This window comes from Tarenaya hassleriana, unplaced genomic scaffold, assembly GCF_000463585.1.
Source record: "Tarenaya hassleriana unplaced genomic scaffold, ASM46358v1 Cleome88, whole genome shotgun sequence".
Classification (NCBI taxonomy): Eukaryota; Viridiplantae; Streptophyta; class Magnoliopsida; order Brassicales; family Cleomaceae; genus Tarenaya; species Tarenaya hassleriana.
The window spans coordinates 134,539-154,516 of NW_010971205.1; the positions used below are offsets into that span (position 1 = coordinate 134,539).

Below are 19,978 nucleotides of genomic sequence, written 5' to 3' on the forward strand. Positions count from 1 at the left end.
ACTTAGTACACATGCTAACACAGATAATAGATGCAATATGATAAGCTCCCACTAAGAAAAACACCCTCAATGAGTTTCTAAGTGTGCTAGGATCCATATTTCACATGTTTTTGAGTCAGCTAGGGCATGACACTAAAAACATGCTATTTAGGTAGACAACACATTGTCAATCATATCATATATGATTCCTAGATGAGTATGAGATAGTGATACGCTATCAATGCATGTTCCTCATCCCATCCTTACCATTAGGTCCAAGTCCGACTTGATAACCCAATTCAAGCTCAACCATATTCGAGCTATGAGAATCACGATTTCTCGATACTGTCTCACCAAGATAGTCAGGCACACTCAGCTAGGGCATGACCCGTAACCATGACGATCGAGGCCTTGACAGTTGCTCTACTAATGGGCGGTAATAGCTTGAGATTAATCATGAGGAAGATGACAAAATTTCGGACTTGAGAAGTGTCTGAGGTCCAGTCCGGAGCTGACCAGAATCTGGTCGCCGGACTGACCTTGGTCAGCTTCTCCGGTCCGCCGTTCTGTCATTTTTCGGAGAAATTCTGAGCTTGGTCCAGGGCTGACCAAATTTGGTCAGCCCCTGACCAACTCAGTCCGATTTCTCCTTCTCGACGTACTAGAGGAAGCGGAGCGCAGACCAACTGGGCTTGGTCCGGGGCTGACCAAACTTGGTCAGCTCCGGACCAACTCAGTCTGATTCCTTGGTCAGCCCGCCAGTCTTCGTCTCGGACCTGTGTTGGTTTACTAGGTTTCATGCAGCGGAAGAAAGATCAAAACCTAGTCAAACGTCACATGCAACCAAACTCGCAAAACCCGAAAGATCGTGTATATCACCGAGGAAATCGTTACTTACCTCGTTCTCGATGAGACTTGAAGTTTATTTCGATCCGGGGCCTGTTCTAAATCACCTAGGACTGAAGTTACAGTCCCTCTACACGTATCCACACCGACGGGAAGGATTCCAAACGATTTGGAACGAATCTGCTAGGATTAGTGAAGAAAAGGGTAACTCAAGAGACGAGATCCAATCCCGGGACAATAGAAATCGAAGAGAACATGTTCTCTAGGGTTCTAGGATGTTTCTCTGAGTTTTAGGTCGGCCTTAATTAAGTTTGGACGAAATCCCAAACTTAAATAAGATTAGAAAACCCTAAAATCGAATTTTGGAAAGTTTCCCAGATCCCGGTCCACCAGACCAGGAGCTTGGTCCGGCGTACCAGGCTTAGTCTGACACCCGCGACCGGCTGGCCTGAAGGCTTGGTCCGGCGGACCACGTGTGATCAGCTCCGGACCAAGATCCTTCTCGGTCTTTCAGCTCCGGACCAACTTTTGGTCAGTCGGACCAGACTTGGACAGATGACCTCCTAGCTGACTTCCGGACCTCCTGGGCTGACCGACTTGGTCCGGGGCTGACCAAACTTGGTCAGCTCCGGACCAACACATTGAAAACTCCTTTTCACGCTTGTTTCGGTCAAATCTCGTTTCCATTCTTCGGATTCTTCACGTATAAGTCCATCCCTATTGGTGTGTGACCCTGTAGGCCCATTCTAAGTGGTAGTGACTTTAGGAACCTTTCCCGAACCACAAGTCATGGTTAGCCTCAAGACACCGGTTTACCACCTCCGTCTGTCCATCCGTTTGTGGGTGGTACGTCGTGCTCATAAGTAGCTTAGTTCCGTGGAGATCAAATAGTGCCCTCCAAAATCTGCTTTGGGAAATCTTGTCGCGATCCGAAACAATGTTTTTCGGCAGCCCATGGAGTCGTACAATCTCTCGAAAAAATACTCCAGCCACATCAGCTGCAGTAAAAGGATGTTTAAGAGGGATAAAGTGAGCATACTTGGAGAGGCGATCTACAACCACGAAGATGGTGTCCTTCCATTCCGATGTTGGTAGTTCTTCGATGAAATCCATTGAAACTGAAGCCCAAACACTCGGTGGTATGGGCAAGGGTTGAAGCAGCCCCGCCGGAGACAATGTCGACGCCTTGTAACGCTGACATACATCACATTTTGCAACGAAAGCGGCAATGTCTTGCTTCATACCAAACCAAAAGACTTCGCGTTTAATTCGTAAGTCTTATCAATTTCCGAATGCCCACCCAAGGGTTGAGAATGCCCATCCTCCATAAATTGGTTAGCAAGCTCAGAATGTCGAGGCGCCACAATTCGACCATCGTAATTAAGGTGGCCCTTCCGTAGGACGAAACGACCCACTTCCCGTCCATCTAGAAGGTCCCGACAAACAGCCTGCAAAATAGGATCGGCCGCCACCGCTGAATCAATTAGAGTATAATCGATATCACGTGATCCCACTATCGTAAGTTGACTGAGATACTCCAGAATTGAAGCTGGCGGTCGGCGAGATAAGGCATCAGCCCCCTAATTGGTGTTTCCCGCCATGTATTGTATGTCGAAATCATATCCCATCAGTTTCGCCATCCATTTATGTTGTGTCGTAGTGGTAAACCGTTGGTCCAACATATAACGTAGGCTCCGCTGATCAGTTCGCACGGTGAATCGCCTGTCCCATAGGTAGTGTCGCCATTTCTGTACAACAAGGACGATTGCCATCAGCTCTTTTTCGTAGACAGATTTCAACTTGGCCTGCTGCGACAATGTTTGACTCATGTAGGCAATGGGGCGACTCTCCTGAATCAACACCGCTCCCACCCCGTAATCACACGCGTCGGTCTCCACGATGAAAGGCTTGCTAAAATCTGGAAGGGCTAAGATCGGGGTAGACGTTAAAGCCATCTTGAGAGAAGAAAAGGCTCGGTCAGCCTCTTTATTCCACACAAATCCCCCTTTTTTCAGCAATTGGGTCAGTGGCCAAGCGATGTTTTACCATACCCACGTACAAAGCAGCGTAATATCTAGACAGCCCTAGAAACCCCCGTAATTCCGTCAAAGTCTTTGGTACAGGCCAATCGGTGACCGCACAAATTTTCTCATAGTCAACAGCCACTCCATCTCCCGAAACCACGTGACCTATATAATCCACCTGTTGCTGTCCAAAACTACACTTCTTCTTGTTAGCAAAAAGAGAGTGTTCCCGCAATATCTCCAAAACCACCCGCAAATATCGAATATGTTCCTTTTTAGTGCAGCTGAAGACAAGGAAATCGTCGAAAAATACAAGAACAAACTTGCGCAAGAAGTTGCGGAATACCTCGTTCATGTTTGATTGAAACGTTGCGGATGCGTTGGTTAATCCGAAAGGCATGACCAAGAATTCGTAGTGGCCCTCATGAGTCCGGAAGGCCGTCTTTTCGATGTCTTCTGGCTTGACCCGGATTTGATGATAACCAGATTTAAGGTCGATCTTTGAAAAAATCGTAGCTCCGTGTAACTCGTCCAAGAGCTCATCAATTGTCGGAATTGGGAACCTGTCACGAATCGTGACGGAGTTAAGCGCTCGGTAATCCACACAAAATCTCCAGCTACCGTCTTCCTTTTTAACCAACAGAACTGGGCTGGAATACGGGCTCACACTTGGTCTGATTATTCCGGCCTTCAGCATCTCCCGTACTAGTTCTTCGATAGCGTTTTTCTGGACATAAGGATAGCGGTAAGGACGCACATTGACAGGGGATGTACGGCTGTGCAGCATGATCGCATGGTCACGGTGTCGTCGAGGTGGCAATCCATTGGGTTTTGCAAAAACATCAGCATATTGGTCTAATACAAACTGTAGCGCCACCCAAGAATCTCCAACCTTCGGATTTTCCGTAGAAAGTAATGTGGACAGCTCAACAAGGATGCCTTCCCGTTCCCGTCGCATGGTCCGCAACATCATGTTCAGTGAGATTTCAGAACGCACCAGACTTGGATCCCCTTTCAACGTGACCCATTTTCCATCCCGTTGGAAGCGAATCAGGTGTTGCCCCCAATTAGTCCTGGTTTCCCCCAGTGTCCCCAGCCACTTATAACCCAAGATAACATCCGCGCTTCCCAATTCGAAAACCAGAAAGTCGTCAGAAATATCGATACCTTGGACGGACAACGACAGCTTCCGGCACTTGCAAGGGCTGATAAGGATTTCGCCATTTCCCACAGAAATCTCGTAAGTGTGTGTGCCGTCCATGTGGAGACCCAAGCGAGTCACCAGACGATCTGAAATAAAGTTATCAGTAGTCCCGCTATCAATGAGAATGATCACTGGCTCGCCACACAGCTCACCAGCCAGCTTCATCGTGTGTTTTGATGACAGCCCGACAATCGAGTTGAGAGATAACTCGACCAGATTTTTGTCATCTTCATCCTCCGGTTTGTCTGTCACCTCTGGTTCCACTTCCTCATCAGTGTCCTCGTCCCTAGTAATCAGCAAACGCAGTTGCCGACCGGGACATTGATGGCCAGGTTGAAAACGAGCATCACAGTTGAAACATAAGCCCTTAACTCTGCGCTCCTGCATTTCTTTGAAGCTTAAACGCCTCTCAAACCCAGGATTTGAACGAGACGACTCCCGTGGTGGTGATTTTACTACGGCAGACGGTTGCGTACCAGCCACGAAACGATTGGGTCGTGAATTCCAGCGAACATCTCCGTCCGACCTTAGGTACCCTTGCTGAAAAATGGGTAGACAACCCCCACTACGCACAGTTGCAGACCCACTGCCTTGTATCTCCTGCCATCTCTCCACTTTTTGAGCCATGTCCATGAGTCGGATAAGCCCTGTTTCATGAAAGAGTTGAACCGTGTAGGCGATTTCCAGTTTCAGCCCTTCTAAGAAGGCTTGCTCCAAAAACTCAACATCCACCTGTTTTGACAGTGCTCGGATCTCATCAAAAGAACGCCGATATTCTGCCACACTCCCAGTTTGACGTTAAGTCATGAGGCGGCGATACAAAGACACGAACTCACCGGCACCAAAACGAGCAAGGACACGTTCCTTGAAATCAGACCAACCCATAAATGGTTTGTCTTGTTTTTCACACTGGAACAACGTCAAGGCAGGACTAGTAAGTGCAAAGACTACCAACTCCAACTTTTCCACCTCTGTAATCTGCAAACGAATAAAATATTGCTCCATTTGCATCAACCATCCCTCTGTGTTCTCCCCTTCGAAAGTCACGATCTCAGGTTGTTTCAAGGAGGTGTCGCTGATGGCAGCTCCTCGACCCAACGTCACACCTCGAGTAACCCCTGCCGCCGAGCACTCGCCGAACCCACCCACCTCTTGGTTCGGCACGATCGGACTGGCAAACACGATCGGCGGTTCGTTAGCCTCCAAACCTCTAAGCGCGACTGGTTTGGGCTCCCCCAGAGTAGAGTTTTGGCCTTCTGTTGGTTTCGCCGCGAACGCACCTGACTGGGTCGACGACAGTGGCTTTGATTGAGAGGAGATCATCTTCTCCACCAAGGCCGACATCAGAGGGAGCAAGGCTTCCTGTAAAGCATTAGACAGATTCGCCACCGTCAGCGGAGTTGAGCCCTCCACACGTGTCGGCTGCTCGGCCCCGGCCGCGGCTACCTCATAATGGAAAGAAATCTTCTGCATATCTTTATGATTATATGCATATCAATTAGCTCCTACGATCATGTTATTCAGTTGCCTAGTCTTACTCAATTACCCTTGTAATCACTCATGTATATATTCATGTTGTATGCTATTGAGAACATAATACGAAAACCCTACTTTCTCAAACTTGGTTTATGGTATCAGAGCAAAAGTCTTGCGACATTCCACTCTTTTTTTTTCTCGCCGCACAAATCGCCAGCAGCATGTCCACCGAAACCAACACCACCAACACCCCTTCCGATGGCACCCCTGTGTCTACAGACACCGTCCATCCCTATAACCTCGACAATCCTTCTTCTCCTTTGATTAACATCAATGTGACCAATATTTCCAAGCTTTCGACATCCAATTATCTCACATGGAGCCTACAAATCCGTTCTCTTCTTCAAGGTTATAACCTTGAGGACTTCCTTGATGCCACCAAATCCACATCACCGACAATCACCGAAAACACCACGACCATCCCCAACCCTGCCTATGCATCTTGGTTTCGTCAAGATCGGTTAATTTTTTCAGCCCTCCTCGGCTCCATCTCACCATCATGCCAAGCACTTATTGCCCGAGCAACCTCCACGAGTGAGGCGTGGACGACTCTCGCCTCCACCTATGGTCGGTCTAGCCGGGGACATATCAAGCAAATCAAAGACCATGTGAGACGTTTCTCCAAAGGCGGGAAATCTATTGATGAGTTCATGCATTTCTTCAAGACCAAAGGTGATGAGCTAGCTCTTCTTGGCAAACCCCTAGATCATGAAGATCTTGTGGATCTCATCCTCTCTGGCCTCGGTGAGGAATATCGCCCTATCAAGGATGCTATCAATGCCCCTGACATACCTATTTCGTTTGTGGAACTCCATGAACGCCTATTGAACCATGAATCGATTCTTCTTGCTTCCGAGCCACTCCCATCTGTGATGCCGATCTCTTCCCATAATGCTCAGACACGAACCACCGGCACCTCATCTCGTCCTTCGTGGCCACCTCCTTCGAAACACATCTCCCGCTCTCCCCATGCATTCTCGGCTATTACGACCACTTATTCGGATTGGCACTCTAGACTAGGCCATCCCTCTCCCGATGTTTTAAATAAGGTCATAAACCAATTTTCATTACCCTTGTCGTCCAATAAAACTCGTACCTTGTTATGCGAAACTTGCTCTATTAATAAAAGCCACAAACTCCCGTTTTCGGTTTCTACTCTAACGTCTTCTTGACCCCTTGAGATTTTATTTTCGGATGTATGGTTGTCTCCTGTAACTTCTTTTGATGGTTTTAAGTATTACGTTATTTTCGTTGACCACTTCACCCGTTACATATGGCTTTACCCTCTCCAAAGAAAATCCCAAGTGCGTGAAATTTTTACTCGATTTAAACCTTTGGTCGAAAATCGTTTTAACCATCGCATCCAAACATTTTATTCGGACAACGGAGGCGAATACATTGCTCTTCGATCATATCTTGCCGACCACGGCATCACCCATCTCACCACACCTCCACATACACCCGAACATAACGGAATTTCGGAACGCAAACATAGGCATATCATGGAAACGGGGCTTACACTCCTTTCCCAAGCTAATATATCTTTGTCCTATTGGACATTTGCGTTTCCGACTGCCGTTTTCCTCATCAATCTTCTCCCGACCAAAGTTTTACATGATAAGTCCCCATATGAAAGCCTATTTTCTATCGCGTTCATGTTTCATACGTGTTTTGGAATCGTTTGTCATATTTTCTTTCATTTGTTCTTTCAACCCGAGCAGGAACGTTTCCAGCATCTATGTATGATTTTGTTACTCTAGTTATATCTGCAAATATATCGTATAACTCATTTGCAACATTCTGTAAATGTATAATCCTTTAAACTTCTAACTCTCATTGTTTTGCTGGAGGATCAAGATTTGATAATGATGGTGTACACCAACTAAGGTTATTTTCATTTCCTACCATTCTAAGATTTTCTTCCCCTAATGATAAGAATTCATTCTCATTAAATTGACAATCAACAAAACGAGCCGTAAAAATATCTCTAATTTATGACCCATTTTTGTACGTTGTGGTGGGAAAATCGGTACATATACTGCGCATCCGAATATTCTGAGATGCGATATATTAGGTTCTTGACTAAATGCTAATTGCAATGGAGAATACTTATGATATGCACTTAGTCTAATACAAATAAGTGGTGCAACATTCAAAATAGCATGACCCCATACAGAACTGGATAACTTTATTTTCATTATCAATGGTTTGGTAATAATTGGAATTGTTTGATTAATGACTCTACCAATCTGTGTATGAACGTGTGCTACTGGGTGCTCAACATAAATATTCATTGCTACGCGGTAATCATGAAAGGCTTGTGATGTAAATTCTCCAATATTATCAAGCCTCACTTTCTTGATTGTGTATTTTGGGAACTGTGCACTTAATTTAATTATTTGGATTAAAAATCAGGCAAATTCCAAGTTACGTGACGATAAAAGATATATATGCGACCATCTGTTTGAAACATCAAATAATACCATAAAATAACATAATGGTCTACATGGTGGATGAAATAGGTCTATAAATATCACCATGAATTATTTCCACAAATGATGGTAATTCATGCCCAATTTTAGCTTTAGGTGATCTAATATTAATTTTCTTGTAGAACATGCATCACAAGAAAATTCATATGATTGAAAAATCTTCTGGTTTTTCAATCGGTGATCATGAAAGTTTTTTATAATCTTTCTCATCATAATGACATCTAGATGACCTAATCGATCATGTTAGACTTTGAATATATCAGTAAATTTGTGGTTTACTATGACATGTAATTCAATCACATTGATATTAGTATGATATAACCCTGAAGATAATGTGTATAATTTTTTAAATATATACTTTTGTCCCGAATTGATTGAGGTGATATATAAATACTCAGTGTCATCCTTATTCATGGTTTCAATATGTTATCTATTTTGTCGGATCTTTAAAACTCAATAAATTTCTTTGGAACTTGGAGGAAAATAGTGTATCTTTTGTTGTAAATTTTGTTCCTCCTGACATTATGAAATCGACTCTTCCAGAGCCTTCAATTATTTTTGCATTTTCAGATATAATAGTGATATTTCCTTTGTTTATTTCCTTATTCGATAAATATTTTTTTTTCAGTATTGTATGTATTGTAGCACTATCTGCCAAACATATATCTCCTCCTCGGTTCGTAGATTTGGTCATATTCGTTTTCTATTCAAGAACAAAACAACATTGTAAACATTAAAAATAGATATATTAATAATGCATAATATCATTACTAACTTATGAAACAAAAATAGTGATATAAATGCATAACAAAGTAAGCACATCATGAAATTATTTATACATGAGGATGCATATATAGATAATATTGATTATATATAAAGGATGCAAACATATATATATCTTTTATTCATAATCGGCGCCATCTTCAGGATGGGCAAAACCATCAGTCGAGATCCATGTGTGCAAAGTTTTTGGCATCACTAGCATCATCATCATAATCATTAATGATGTGATTGATCTCGATGCTTTTCCCTTTTGTTTCTTTGATCGACTTTTAGTAAATTAAGGTCCAACATGTGTTTAGCGGTGCAGCAAGTATGCGATCAATGTCCTATCATTCCACACCGGTGGCATGTGCTTTCTTTCATCCTCTTGTTTGGATGACCATGCGTCCCCCCTTTATTATTGCTAAAATCATGATTTTGGGATGAAGTTTTTTTACCACCTCCTTTAATCCAACTTCAGCTAGCATCGCGACTGTGTCCTCGACCTTGGCCTCTATCTTGAAAGTAACCATGTTCTCGGCCATTATAAGATATAACATTCACCCCAGGGAATTATGTGTTTTCTATAGCATTCGTTTCAGGGAATAATACAAATCCAGTAGGTCGTGATGCGTGATTTTTTCATTAACAGCTTATTATTTTGTTTGGCCAATAGGAGGCATGGTAGAAATTCCGAATATTTTGTATATGTTGGTTGTAATGCTCTAGGATAATCCGTGATATGACATTTTGACTTTGTATTGATTCAATGATTTATGAATGCATTACATTCCCGTTATATGATTGGCATGTTTGTTATATTTCGGTATCCTTGAATCATTATAGAATGATTCTAAACACCCTGGTCAATTGTCATTGTGGAAACAATGATGAATTAAGACTAGCATGAGGTGTGATCGATATATTGGATGCATATCACAATCATGGGTACTCGTTGTGAACGAGTGACTGGTTGACCCGCATGAGATTGTCACATGGAAAGAGTCATGACTTGAATCTCATACAACGGTTCGTTCTTGGATCCTTAGACCTGAGATGTCTAGAGTATCTGATATGAGGAGTGGCATGTCTTGACTGCATCAAACGTCGTCTTTAGCCGGATGATTATAACGGCGTTGATCAGATACGTTCACAAATCATATGGAGATAGTAGATATGCAATATGGGACTTGTCATCTCTTTAACAGGAGAGATGTCGTTGGGTCCCTCGTGGAAATCGGACTGTGAAAATGCGTGGTCACGCTATAGATGTATGTACATCTATTTTATCAGTCGATTTGCCTAGACGAAGTAAGCGGTTGAACTTGAAGGGTGGCTCATACCATGCCCTTGTTCAACATACGACATCGTGAGACAAAGGATCAGAACTCGAGCTATTACTGTCTTGGTTAGATCACCTCTAATTCAATTCAACGTGGGTAGTCATGGCGTCTTGCTAGAGGCTAACCATGACTTGTATACCGGGAATGGTTCTCGAGGCTGCTGCCACTGCGAATGGGCCTACAGGTCACACACCATTAGGGATGGACTTATATATGAAGTATCGGAAAGGAAGACTTGGATTTGGTCGAACAAATCAAATCAGAGTGTCGGGACGAATTCAGCCTTCTAACTCGGACCGAGTCAGTATTTGACTCGGACCGAGTCAGTTCCATGCGAGTCGAAGCCCAGAAAGTGTTTTGGGCTTGGCTGATGTTTTGACTCGGTCGAGTCAAAGTTTTGACTCGGACCGAGTCAATACTAAATGGGCCGAGTCAAGAGTTTCTAACTTATAAGGAGGTGTTGGACGCCGTCCTAAGGTGAGAACTCATTTTCAGAACCCGAACACAGAGCAAAAGCTCAGAAGAAATCGTTTCTTTAATAGTTCTAGCTCCCGGGATTAGATCCCACTTGATATACTTCACAGATCCTAGCAGATCGATTCCAAAAAGCGTTTGGAATCCTTCCCGACGGTGTGGATACGTGTAGAGGGACTGTAACTTCAGTCCTAGGTGATTAAACAGGCCCCGGATCGACTCCTACTTCCGTTTTTTCAGGAAAGAGGTAAGTATACGATTCCCACGGTGATATACACGATCATACGGGGTTTTACGGATGAGTTTGGTTGCATGTGACGTTTGACTAGGTTTATATTTTCCTTCCGCTGCATGAAACCTAGTAACCAAATCCTAGAACGATGAGATCGCATGCTAGGAACCCGTAGCGAAACCCAACAGTATACCCTTCTTCTCGATATTGTTGTTGGAGTATAATATTCGAGGCATGCATAGTTGAGAACGTTTTCTCCAACATCTCATTTTCGGTGACTGTTTCTCCGCATAATTTTAAAATCGAACGGTATATTGCCGAGTTATATTCACTAACAGTCTTGAAATCTTGAAATCGGAGGTGCTCATATTTTGTCTTGGAGAAAATCACCATTTTTGATAATCAAAATGATCTTTTTCAAATCATCATGAAGATGATGTCGTAGCAATATCAGTTCTTTTGCTTTTTTCTCGTTTGATGCACTTTTTTTTCTTTAATTGTGATACCAAGATCTTTTGATTCGAGATTCAACTCAGTATCCAACTGTCATGATAAAAAAAATCGACATGTCGAGGACCTCGAACTCGATATTGGTCATTCTTGTCATTATGACTAAACAAAAAAAAATAAGGCACACATTTGCTTTATTAATTATCATAGAGAATACAACATAGTGAAATGCATGATTATACATGAATTGCTATAATTAATAACACATATGCAAAAGGCAAAACCACAACGCAAATTGAAAACAAAAATGGATCAGGTCCTTCATCGAAGAAAATACTAAACGTTGTTACCAAAATTGTTAGAACAAAGAAAATTTTAATAAAATTCGTCTTGAGATATTTTTTTCGTGACAGAAGAGAAGAGAATGAGATGATTTTGTCTAAGTTGTTCGAGTGAATAAATGAGTGTATTTATAGGATAAAATTTACTATTTCTAACCCGTGGAGAGGAGTCAAAATTTGAATTTTGATTTTTTTTAGTGTAGCCATTAGGAAAAAAATAAATTTTAAAAAATTTATAAATGATTTTATCAATTTATATTATAAAACTATACATAGAAAAATAATTGATCAAAATGAATTATTAATTATTTTATAAATTAATTGATCATGTTATATATAATTAATTAATTATTGAGAAATCAAATAATTTATATCAAGTTAATTAATCTATCGTTATATAAAAAAATTTGTAAAACTTTATATGTAAATTTCATTAGTAATATATTTATTAGATTAAGTTTAATTTTTTGCGTATAAATAATTTTTCAATAAATTTATATTATCTATGATAATATTTTGTATGTTGAATATTTATTAATTTATATAGGTTAGATAATATAAATGACTATATATGGCGATATTGTTCCAACTTAATAATTAAGGTGGTACAGTCGTCCGTAAATAATAAACGAGACGGCATAAACTTCCATAAATTAATTATTTATTCATATATAGTTTGAGGTTAATTCCATTTAAATATCAATGAATACACGTATATATCATAAAGACGAAAAATATTAGTATTAAAGATAAGTTATCTTACCTTTAGTTATAGAAAAGCGTTCGTGTTGATAACGCATTATAAAACCAAGAGAATATAAAAGACCCAAATATTAGATTGTTAATTATAAACCGAAATTTTTATTTAAGGGTATGGAAAACAAAGTATTTTTTATTAGTCTTTTTCTTGAAAATGTATAAATAAGGAAACTCAAATAAACTATTTATAAAAATCTCGAAATTATTATATACAGTCGGTATAAATAATAACCGAGTAAATAAATCGAGTAATGATGGTTCTAGCGTAAATATATTTTATTTATATCAACTATGACAAAATTCAATCCCCAAGAAAAACCCAGAGGAGCCTAACGACCCGAGTCGACTCACCGAGTCAAGAATGCAGACGCAGATGACTCCCCTCATTCATTTTTTTTTTTTGTTTTGTTTATTTTTTTTAATTTTCTTTTCCCCAGTTCCTTTTTTGGTTCTCTCAATCGGGTAGAGTAAAAGAAAAGAGCAGTTTTTTTCCAAGCCCTTTGACCACAATCAAACCTAAGCAGCTTCTTCAGATCTGAAAGGTATTGTCTTTTTCTTCATTCCTCTCCGTGTCTGTGTGTGTTGGATTCTCCGGCGTCTTCATGATCTGAATTCGGTTTCTTTCGTTTGGTCCCTCCTCGTCTCTCTTTACTTTGTCACTGTTGTTGTCTGAACAAGGCACGCCCTTTCTTCCACAGGCTGATTCTCTCATCCACTGTTCAAGAACAGCGTCTGGTAAAAATGCCTCCTTCTCGTGCTCTTTTCTTGTTGCTCTTCCCAAAAAGTTTTCTTTTTGTTTTTCCTCTTTGGGTGGTTCGCTGTTTGTTTTAAGGGTTTAAAAATTGAAATCCGTTGGTGGGTTTCGCTGGATTCTGCTTTTTGGGTGGTGGGTTGACGATGGTTCTTTGGTTTCTGAAATTAGATGTCTGGAATCTCCTGCTTTTGTGTATGATTTGCTTGGAATTTCAGTAAAAAAGGACGGAAGAAATGTGTTTTCGTCTACATTTGTGATTAGTTTTATTGAATGGGGACTGTGGATTTTGAATTGAAAGTCTTTAAAGCCTCAATTGAGTGAGGAAAAGTTTGGCATCTGGCGTTTTTGTTCATTGGATGTGCACCACCTTTTAACAGTGAGTTAGGGCTAAGTTCTGTTCTTTAGGAAATGGGCTCTACGTAAATGTTGAGCCAAATTTTTAGGCAACTTGAGGGGGAAAAGCTAGAAATCTGATGCTGTTTTTTTTTTCTTTTTGGATTTTGATCTGTATTTGACTGCATTTTGACTGCTTTCTCAGTTTGTGAGAGATTCATGGGATTTTGAGTTCCTTATATAAGTGTTGTAAGTCAAACCCTAAATTTATATCTCCTTTGGCTTGCTTGAGGAGAAGAGAAAGAAAGAGGGAGAATGTGTCAAACGGGAATTTGGTTAAAGCTTGAAGATGAATACTAACTAATCTTTGACTTGGCTTTGAAGATCTATATATATATATATATATATGTAGATATATAGATATAGATATCTGAATTTGTTGAGCTTTTTGCTTGGTTTTCTCAATACTGTTTATTTTTTCGCAGAAAACATATTTCCTCTTTCTTCGACTTGTTAGATGGTCTGTCCATCCTTATGAGGTTACCTTCTCGCCTTGTGAAATTATGAACTTAGATCTCAGTTTTAGAGAGAATTGTTTCTTGGTAATATATCTAGTGTTTAAGCTACAAGTCTAAAGCTTTTTCAACTGTTTTGCAAGTTTAGCAAGGAAACACTACATTGTGTGTTTTCTGGATTCCTGAATGTGTATTGCTTTTTTTTACGGAATATTTATGTGATACGATGTTAGAGTCCCACATCGACCATATATGTGGACAACTGAGTCTTTATAAGATCATGGGCACCCTCCCCCAACAAGCTAGTTTTTGGTGTGAGTTCTACCCATGGACTTTGGGATTTAATTGAGCCTATTATGGATGGGTTCTATCATATGATACGTATTTGTAGCGAGTACTATAATGCTTTCCCTTGGACATGCCAACATACTGTGTTTCTCGGTTGTCTGGTTCGGGGTTAAAACCTCCTTTTCTCTCTGGCAATTGTGTTTCTTTGGCTGTTTTCCTGGTGGCTAACCTGTATTAAGTTTGATATGTTGGATGATTTTCGTATTGGATCATCCTCCATTGCAAACATGGAAGAAATTTTATTCTTTTTTTTCTCTCTTTCAAAAGAGAATTAACAGTCCTTTTACCACTTGAATTTTGGTGTTCCTGTAGAAAGGTCTAGATAGTTTGTGAGTAAATTCAAGGATGAGCTTTCGGTTTTTGTTGCAGTTGCTTTCATTATACCTTATGATGGTCATGTTTGGCATGTAGGACTAAGGAAAACCGACGAGAAAATCTGGTTTCAACAATGATTGGCACAAGTTTCTTGATTGTTTCCCCATCCGGATTGGTTACCTTTTGATCTTCAGATACAAAGGAAACTCTGCCTTTAACGTTTACATTTTTCGATTTATCGCACTCCCAGATAAATTACAAATACCATTCTTGTTCTTTTACCAACATGGATTCACATGACCATTTCAAGCGTGCCCGTTTGTTCAAAGAACACGAAGATGGAGATGCAGAGGCCATGTATGCAATGCCTGGTTCAAACATCAAAAGCCTGTTCAGTGGATCTAAAGGTGGAAACAATCAATATTTCTGTTTATATTGCTTAATCTAAAAATACCCTCTAGTTGATATATTTTTTTCCAGCTGAAGAAATGCCAAAAATTCCTAAAAAGAGAGGGAGGAAGAAGAAGAATCCTGATTCTGGTAAGTATTCCATCATTTCGGGCATTTTCTTCATGTGGATTACTCACGAGAATTGAAGATTCATCCTCATGATGAGGTCGTTTCGATATGAACCCAGAAGGGATAAACTCATCTACTCCTCATGGAGATGACTTGGAGAACCGTTCAAAGTTCTATGAAAGCGCTTCCGCGAGAAAGAGAACTGTCACTGCAGAAGAAAGAGATAGGGCCATCAGTACTGCCAAAGCGTTTGAGCCAGCAAACCCTTTCTTTAGAGTTGTTCTTCGACCATCATACCTCTACCGTGGCTGTATCATGGTAATATATTTCGGAATTTCCAATTCAGATACTCGGGCTGAGATTTTAGCAGTAAAGGGTCAAACTTTAGGTGGTTTAATTTAGGGGAGGATGCGGGCGGGTACCCGAGATTATCGGGTCACTAGTCCTCAATCTCATTCCCTCAGGTTTCAAGGTCAGGAGTAGATGCTCTTGATCTCGTGATGGTTGGGCACCTGAGATTCAGGTACTACGGGATGGGGCGAGGGCTCGAGTACCCTGGGGAATTCAGCTGGCGAGGGGCGATGTCACGATGAGGTCATGAGTCGCGAGAAGGGAGGCGATTGCTCGAGTACAGGGTCACGGGTTGCAATGGGGCTTTGAGAAAAAGGGTGAGGGTCTTAAATCCTAATTCAGGGATTTAAAACCCTGACCGACCCGAATCGTGATCTGACATTTTTTTTTTAATTCCTAACGAAACCCTTGTGGCCTCTCTCACGAGTCTCGCTCCTCACCTGTAGAGCGACAAGGCTTGTCACGCGCTGGCAATTGCCTCACCAATTGCCCTCAGCCTCGCCCCATGCACGCGATCTTGTGACCTTTACGTTCTTGGCCTCTCCCCCTCTCCCTGTTATCCAGGGTTCGAGTTACCGGCCAACGAGCACCTGTGCTTGCACTCGCCATTGTTTACTCCTCTCTATGCACAAGAAATACTAATGACTTTCCGGCTTTTTTTTTTTCTTTCGGGTATTTTTTACAGTATTTGCCTTCTGGGTTTGCTGAGAAATACCTTAGCGGGATATCTGGATTCATCAAACTCCAGCTTGAAGATAAAGAATGGCCTGTGCGTTGCCTCTACAAAGCTGGGCGAGCCAAGTTCAGTCGAGGATGGTATGAGTTCACTCTCGAGAACAATCTCTTTGAGGGAGACGTCTGTGTCTTCGAGCTGCTCCAAACCCGGGATTTTGTGCTGAAAGTCTCGGCCTTTCGGGTCAATGGGTTCGTGGGGTGATATCTTCTTCGATCCTGCAGGGTTTCGGGTAAAACTTCGTGTTAGGTTCTCTTGATTTGAAATGTTTGATTTCCGGGCAAATCTAAGTCTAGTTTCTTGGTTTCTGCTTGTGTTAAGTGAGATTTCGGGTGTCGTTTTTCGATGTGAATAAGCATTGGAACTTCGGGCGGAACTTTGTTTAAGTGGAAGTTTTAGGGGATGAATGTAGGTAGGGTTGTAAATACTTATCTCCATCAGTTTGGTATTGATGACCATGACCATGGCCATGATGATGTGTTTGTTATTGTTCTCATTATCTCTTCACTCTGTTATGAACTTTGCTGACTGAACTGTTTTGTGACCACGAAAGTGGCTGTCTTAAACCGGAAGGAAGGGTGCTGCTTTAAAAATGACGAAAGAAGAACAAAAACTAGGCATATTATTATTCAATGCCAAATTCAATCATTAAACTCCAAAGTCCAAGTTCAAATCTAATGTGATTTTTGGAATGAATTCTAAAATGGAAGTCAAGACTTACAAATAAAATGATTTGGGTTTAAAAAAATGCATTTGGATCACAATGGGTAAATATGAGAAATAAAAAGTAAAATGGTAAAAATATTAATTTTAAGAGTAAATCCTACTAAAAATTCTGAACTTAAAAACGGTGAAAAACTAATTGCTTTATTTTTATTTGATAAATCTATTTTTAAACTAGTAAAAAATGTCATTAAAATTTTCAAAATTGTTGACGGGTGCATCCTTACATTCTCATGCAAGGGAAAGTTTTTTTTTTTTTTTTTTTTTTTTGAATCATGCAAGGGAAAGTTGAAAAGAGAGTCAACATTATCATGCAAGGGAAATTTTTTTTTTTTTTTTTTTTTGTTGAATCATGCAAGGGAAAGTTGACAAGAGAGTCAACATTAGGACAAGATCTTTAAGTGATCCTTAAACCCCGATATTCCCTAAGAACCAAATTGTGCAAAACAGATCCGTGATGGAAAACTCTCCAAATCCACGATGGATTCCTCTAAAAAACATAAGAACTAGTGAAGATGTTACAAGCACTCACGGTTAGTACTTGATAGTGGTGAGCATTTCGGTTTTTAGTTCGGTATTCAAACTGTTTGGTTCGGAAACGGTATTTTCGGTTTTATAAGAACTGTAGCAAAGTAGAACCAAATGTTAAACGGTTTGTTTCGGTTCGTTTTAAATATTGGTTCGATTCGAAACGATATCGTTATATGAATACCACATAAACCATAATATTTACACAAATATTGATGAATGGTACGGACTTCCGTTCGGTACTTGTCGAGTTCGGTTCGAAAACAGTTTATCCGGTCCTATAAACCAAATTAGAACCAAACGTTATTCACAACTGCGTTGAAGATTCGCAACAAATTGAATTGAAAATTTGAAAAGTTGCGATTCAAAGCAGATGCATTGGCAACTTACCGTGCTATAACTATGCAACGCATTATTTCGTTGGCAATGACGTTGCCAACGCTTTTTGTGTTGTAAAAAAAAAGTTCAAAGCACATTGTGATGCAATACGTTAGAAATATGCAACGTTTCGTGTTTCGTTGAAAATTTGGTCACAGATTTGCAACGGTTTTAAAGCGTTGGGCGATGAATTTTGCGTTGCCAATTACCAACACTTGTTTTGCGTCACAAGTACGTTGTTTTTCCTATATCGAGAAAATCGTCATAAAAACCCTATAAAGTTAACGATTAAATCCTGTATTTTTTTTATAAGTAAAGAAATTTAAAACTAATTCTATTTGACCAATAAATTATTGTATTTTAAAATTATTAGTCAATATGAATTAGTTTTAGAGTTTGAAAGTATGCTAATTTATTATATAATAACTAGGTGAGATCCGCGCGATGCGCGGTTGATTCTTTTTTATTTTAATATAAAATATTTTCTCTTTTGTTATGAAAAAACGTTGAAATGAATATAACAAAACTAATATATATATATATACAAAGGTCTTTAAAATTTGAAAATATAGATATTATTGTATTATTTTATTATAAAATTCTTTTTATATATTCGTTGAATACGTTTATATATTTTTTACGGTGAAGTACATGTTTAATAAAAAACATTTGTTTACACCGATTTTTTGTTTTTGTCAAATAAATATTAAACTTTTTAAGTGAATTTAAAAAACATTTAACTTTTTAAGTGATCCAAAAAATACATAAACGTTTATGCGATTGTCAAAAAAAAATATTAAACACTTTAAATGATTCCAAAAAATACATGAACTATATACAATCGTAAAAAAACTAAAATAATAATTTGACATGTTTGCATTTTCTTATATCACGTCATCTCATTTGTTTATTTTGAAAATCGTAGAAGAATTAAGTTTTGTTTTGACAAATTTAAAAAGTTTTATGTTTATTTGATAAAATCAAAATTTTAGTTTTTTTTATCAAATTTGGAAAGTTCAATATTTTTTTAGGATTTTTCATTCAATTTCGATTGGAATTTAAACATAACAAAAATAGATATCGTCATTTTCGTAAACTAAAAATTTAATTTGTAAATCCAATACGTGAACTAAAATTACTTGGAGTAATTCTAATATAAATATTTCATAAACATAACGCATATTACCAGCTTTTTATGTAATCCAAAACATCATATGTCACTTACTTCTCTGTTGTTTCGTTAACATCAAACCATTACATATTCTGACAACAATCCGATCCCTCAGTAGCTTTGTAGCTATCTAATTTTTTTCCTTCCCATGAACAATCCCGACATCTACGTCTAACTTCAGTAAAATCTCAGAAACATTAAATGATGTGAAAACTCATTATCTTTAGGAATAACCGATGTCCATCGGACAATCTATCGAATGTGCCGCCAAGAACGACCACACCGCACGAATTCGAAGGTGATATCGCCGAAGCCACCGTCGGATCTTTTGCCACCGCTATTAACGGAGTTCAAAGAGGAATCAAAGACTCTTGGTATGTTAGAAATAGAGAATCATGATTCTTCAAATTCTGATATTACTCTTCAACTTTTGATAATAAATCCTCAACATTATCATTTAAAAAATGACCCAGTGCTATAAAAATAGTATAAAAAATATTATAGTAATATAATAAATAAAAATGATATTCTTAAATATTGTAGTAAAAAATTGTTTTAAATTTGGTTAAATTTATATAAATTATATTTAAAAAATATAAATCACTTATGTGATACTTATAATTTTTATTTTTTATACACATGGGATTCTGTAATATCTATAATATAATATACAAAAATCATGTCATGTAAATACAAAAGGCAAATACAATTGAAAACTTACCTTGATAACAGATGTTAATGTTTTCTTATATTTTTTCTTTAAGAATAAAATTATTCTCTTTAATAAAAATGATATGAAGATATGTTATCTTTTTTATTCCTCTATTCTTTTCTCAGTAGTGTTGTGTGCATAGACTGATTTCAATTT

At 39.2% G+C, this 19,978-nt stretch overlaps 3 protein-coding genes across 10 annotated transcripts in view; 2 read left to right on the plus strand and 1 right to left on the minus strand.

The window, feature by feature from the left end:
* The window catches only part of LOC104803465, a 17,400-nt gene extending 11,874 nt beyond the window's left edge, over positions 1-5,526 (minus strand). The window contains exons 1-5 of the mRNA XM_010527397.1: positions 4,890-5,526; positions 2,872-4,829; positions 2,538-2,780; positions 2,070-2,405; positions 1,810-2,019 (exon numbers count right to left, since the gene is read on the minus strand). Coding sequence (XP_010525699.1) covers positions 1,810-2,019; positions 2,070-2,405; positions 2,538-2,780; positions 2,872-4,829; positions 4,890-5,526 — 3,384 coding nt within the window. The remainder of the gene's footprint in view (positions 1-1,809; positions 2,020-2,069; positions 2,406-2,537; positions 2,781-2,871; positions 4,830-4,889) is intronic.
* Positions 5,527-5,750: 224 nt separating this feature from the next.
* On the plus strand, positions 5,751-6,761 carry LOC109115986. The gene has a single exon (XM_019201306.1). The coding sequence runs from the start codon at positions 5,751-5,753 to the stop codon at positions 6,759-6,761; it is 1,011 nt and encodes a 336-aa protein (XP_019056851.1).
* Positions 6,762-12,782: 6,021 nt separating this feature from the next.
* LOC104803466 (B3 domain-containing protein REM19-like) lies at positions 12,783-16,806 on the plus strand. 8 transcript variants are annotated; one of them, XM_019201311.1, is made up of 7 exons: positions 12,790-12,984; positions 13,121-13,177; positions 14,015-14,068; positions 14,804-15,114; positions 15,188-15,247; positions 15,345-15,544; positions 16,263-16,799. In XM_019201311.1, the coding sequence occupies exons 4-7, from the start codon at positions 14,994-14,996 to the stop codon at positions 16,512-16,514; spliced, it is 633 nt and encodes a 210-aa protein (XP_019056856.1). In that variant the 5' UTR covers positions 12,790-12,984; positions 13,121-13,177; positions 14,015-14,068; positions 14,804-14,993; the 3' UTR covers positions 16,515-16,799. The 8 variants fall into 8 exon arrangements, with proteins under 8 accessions (XP_019056860.1, XP_019056858.1, XP_019056859.1 ...); XM_019201309.1 differs by having other exon boundaries at positions 13,141-13,177; XM_019201315.1 differs by lacking the exon at positions 14,015-14,068 and having other exon boundaries at positions 12,783-12,984; positions 13,141-13,177; positions 15,194-15,247; positions 15,348-15,544; positions 16,263-16,806.
* Positions 16,807-19,978: the final 3,172 nt, after the last annotated feature.

Coding starts and splice junctions, on each gene's coding strand:
- LOC109115986 (XM_019201306.1), top strand. CDS start 5,751: ATGTCCACCGAAACCAACACCACCAACACCCCTTCCGATGGCACCCCT.
- LOC104803466 (XM_019201311.1), top strand. CDS start 14,994: ATGGATTCACATGACCATTTCAAGCGTGCCCGTTTGTTCAAAGAACAC. Junction 15,115..15,187: donor CCTGTTCAGTGGATCTAAAG/GTGGAAACAATC, acceptor ATTTTTTTCCAG/CTGAAGAAATGCCAAAAATT. Junction 15,545..16,262: donor TCTACCGTGGCTGTATCATG/GTAATATATTTC, acceptor TATTTTTTACAG/TATTTGCCTTCTGGGTTTGC.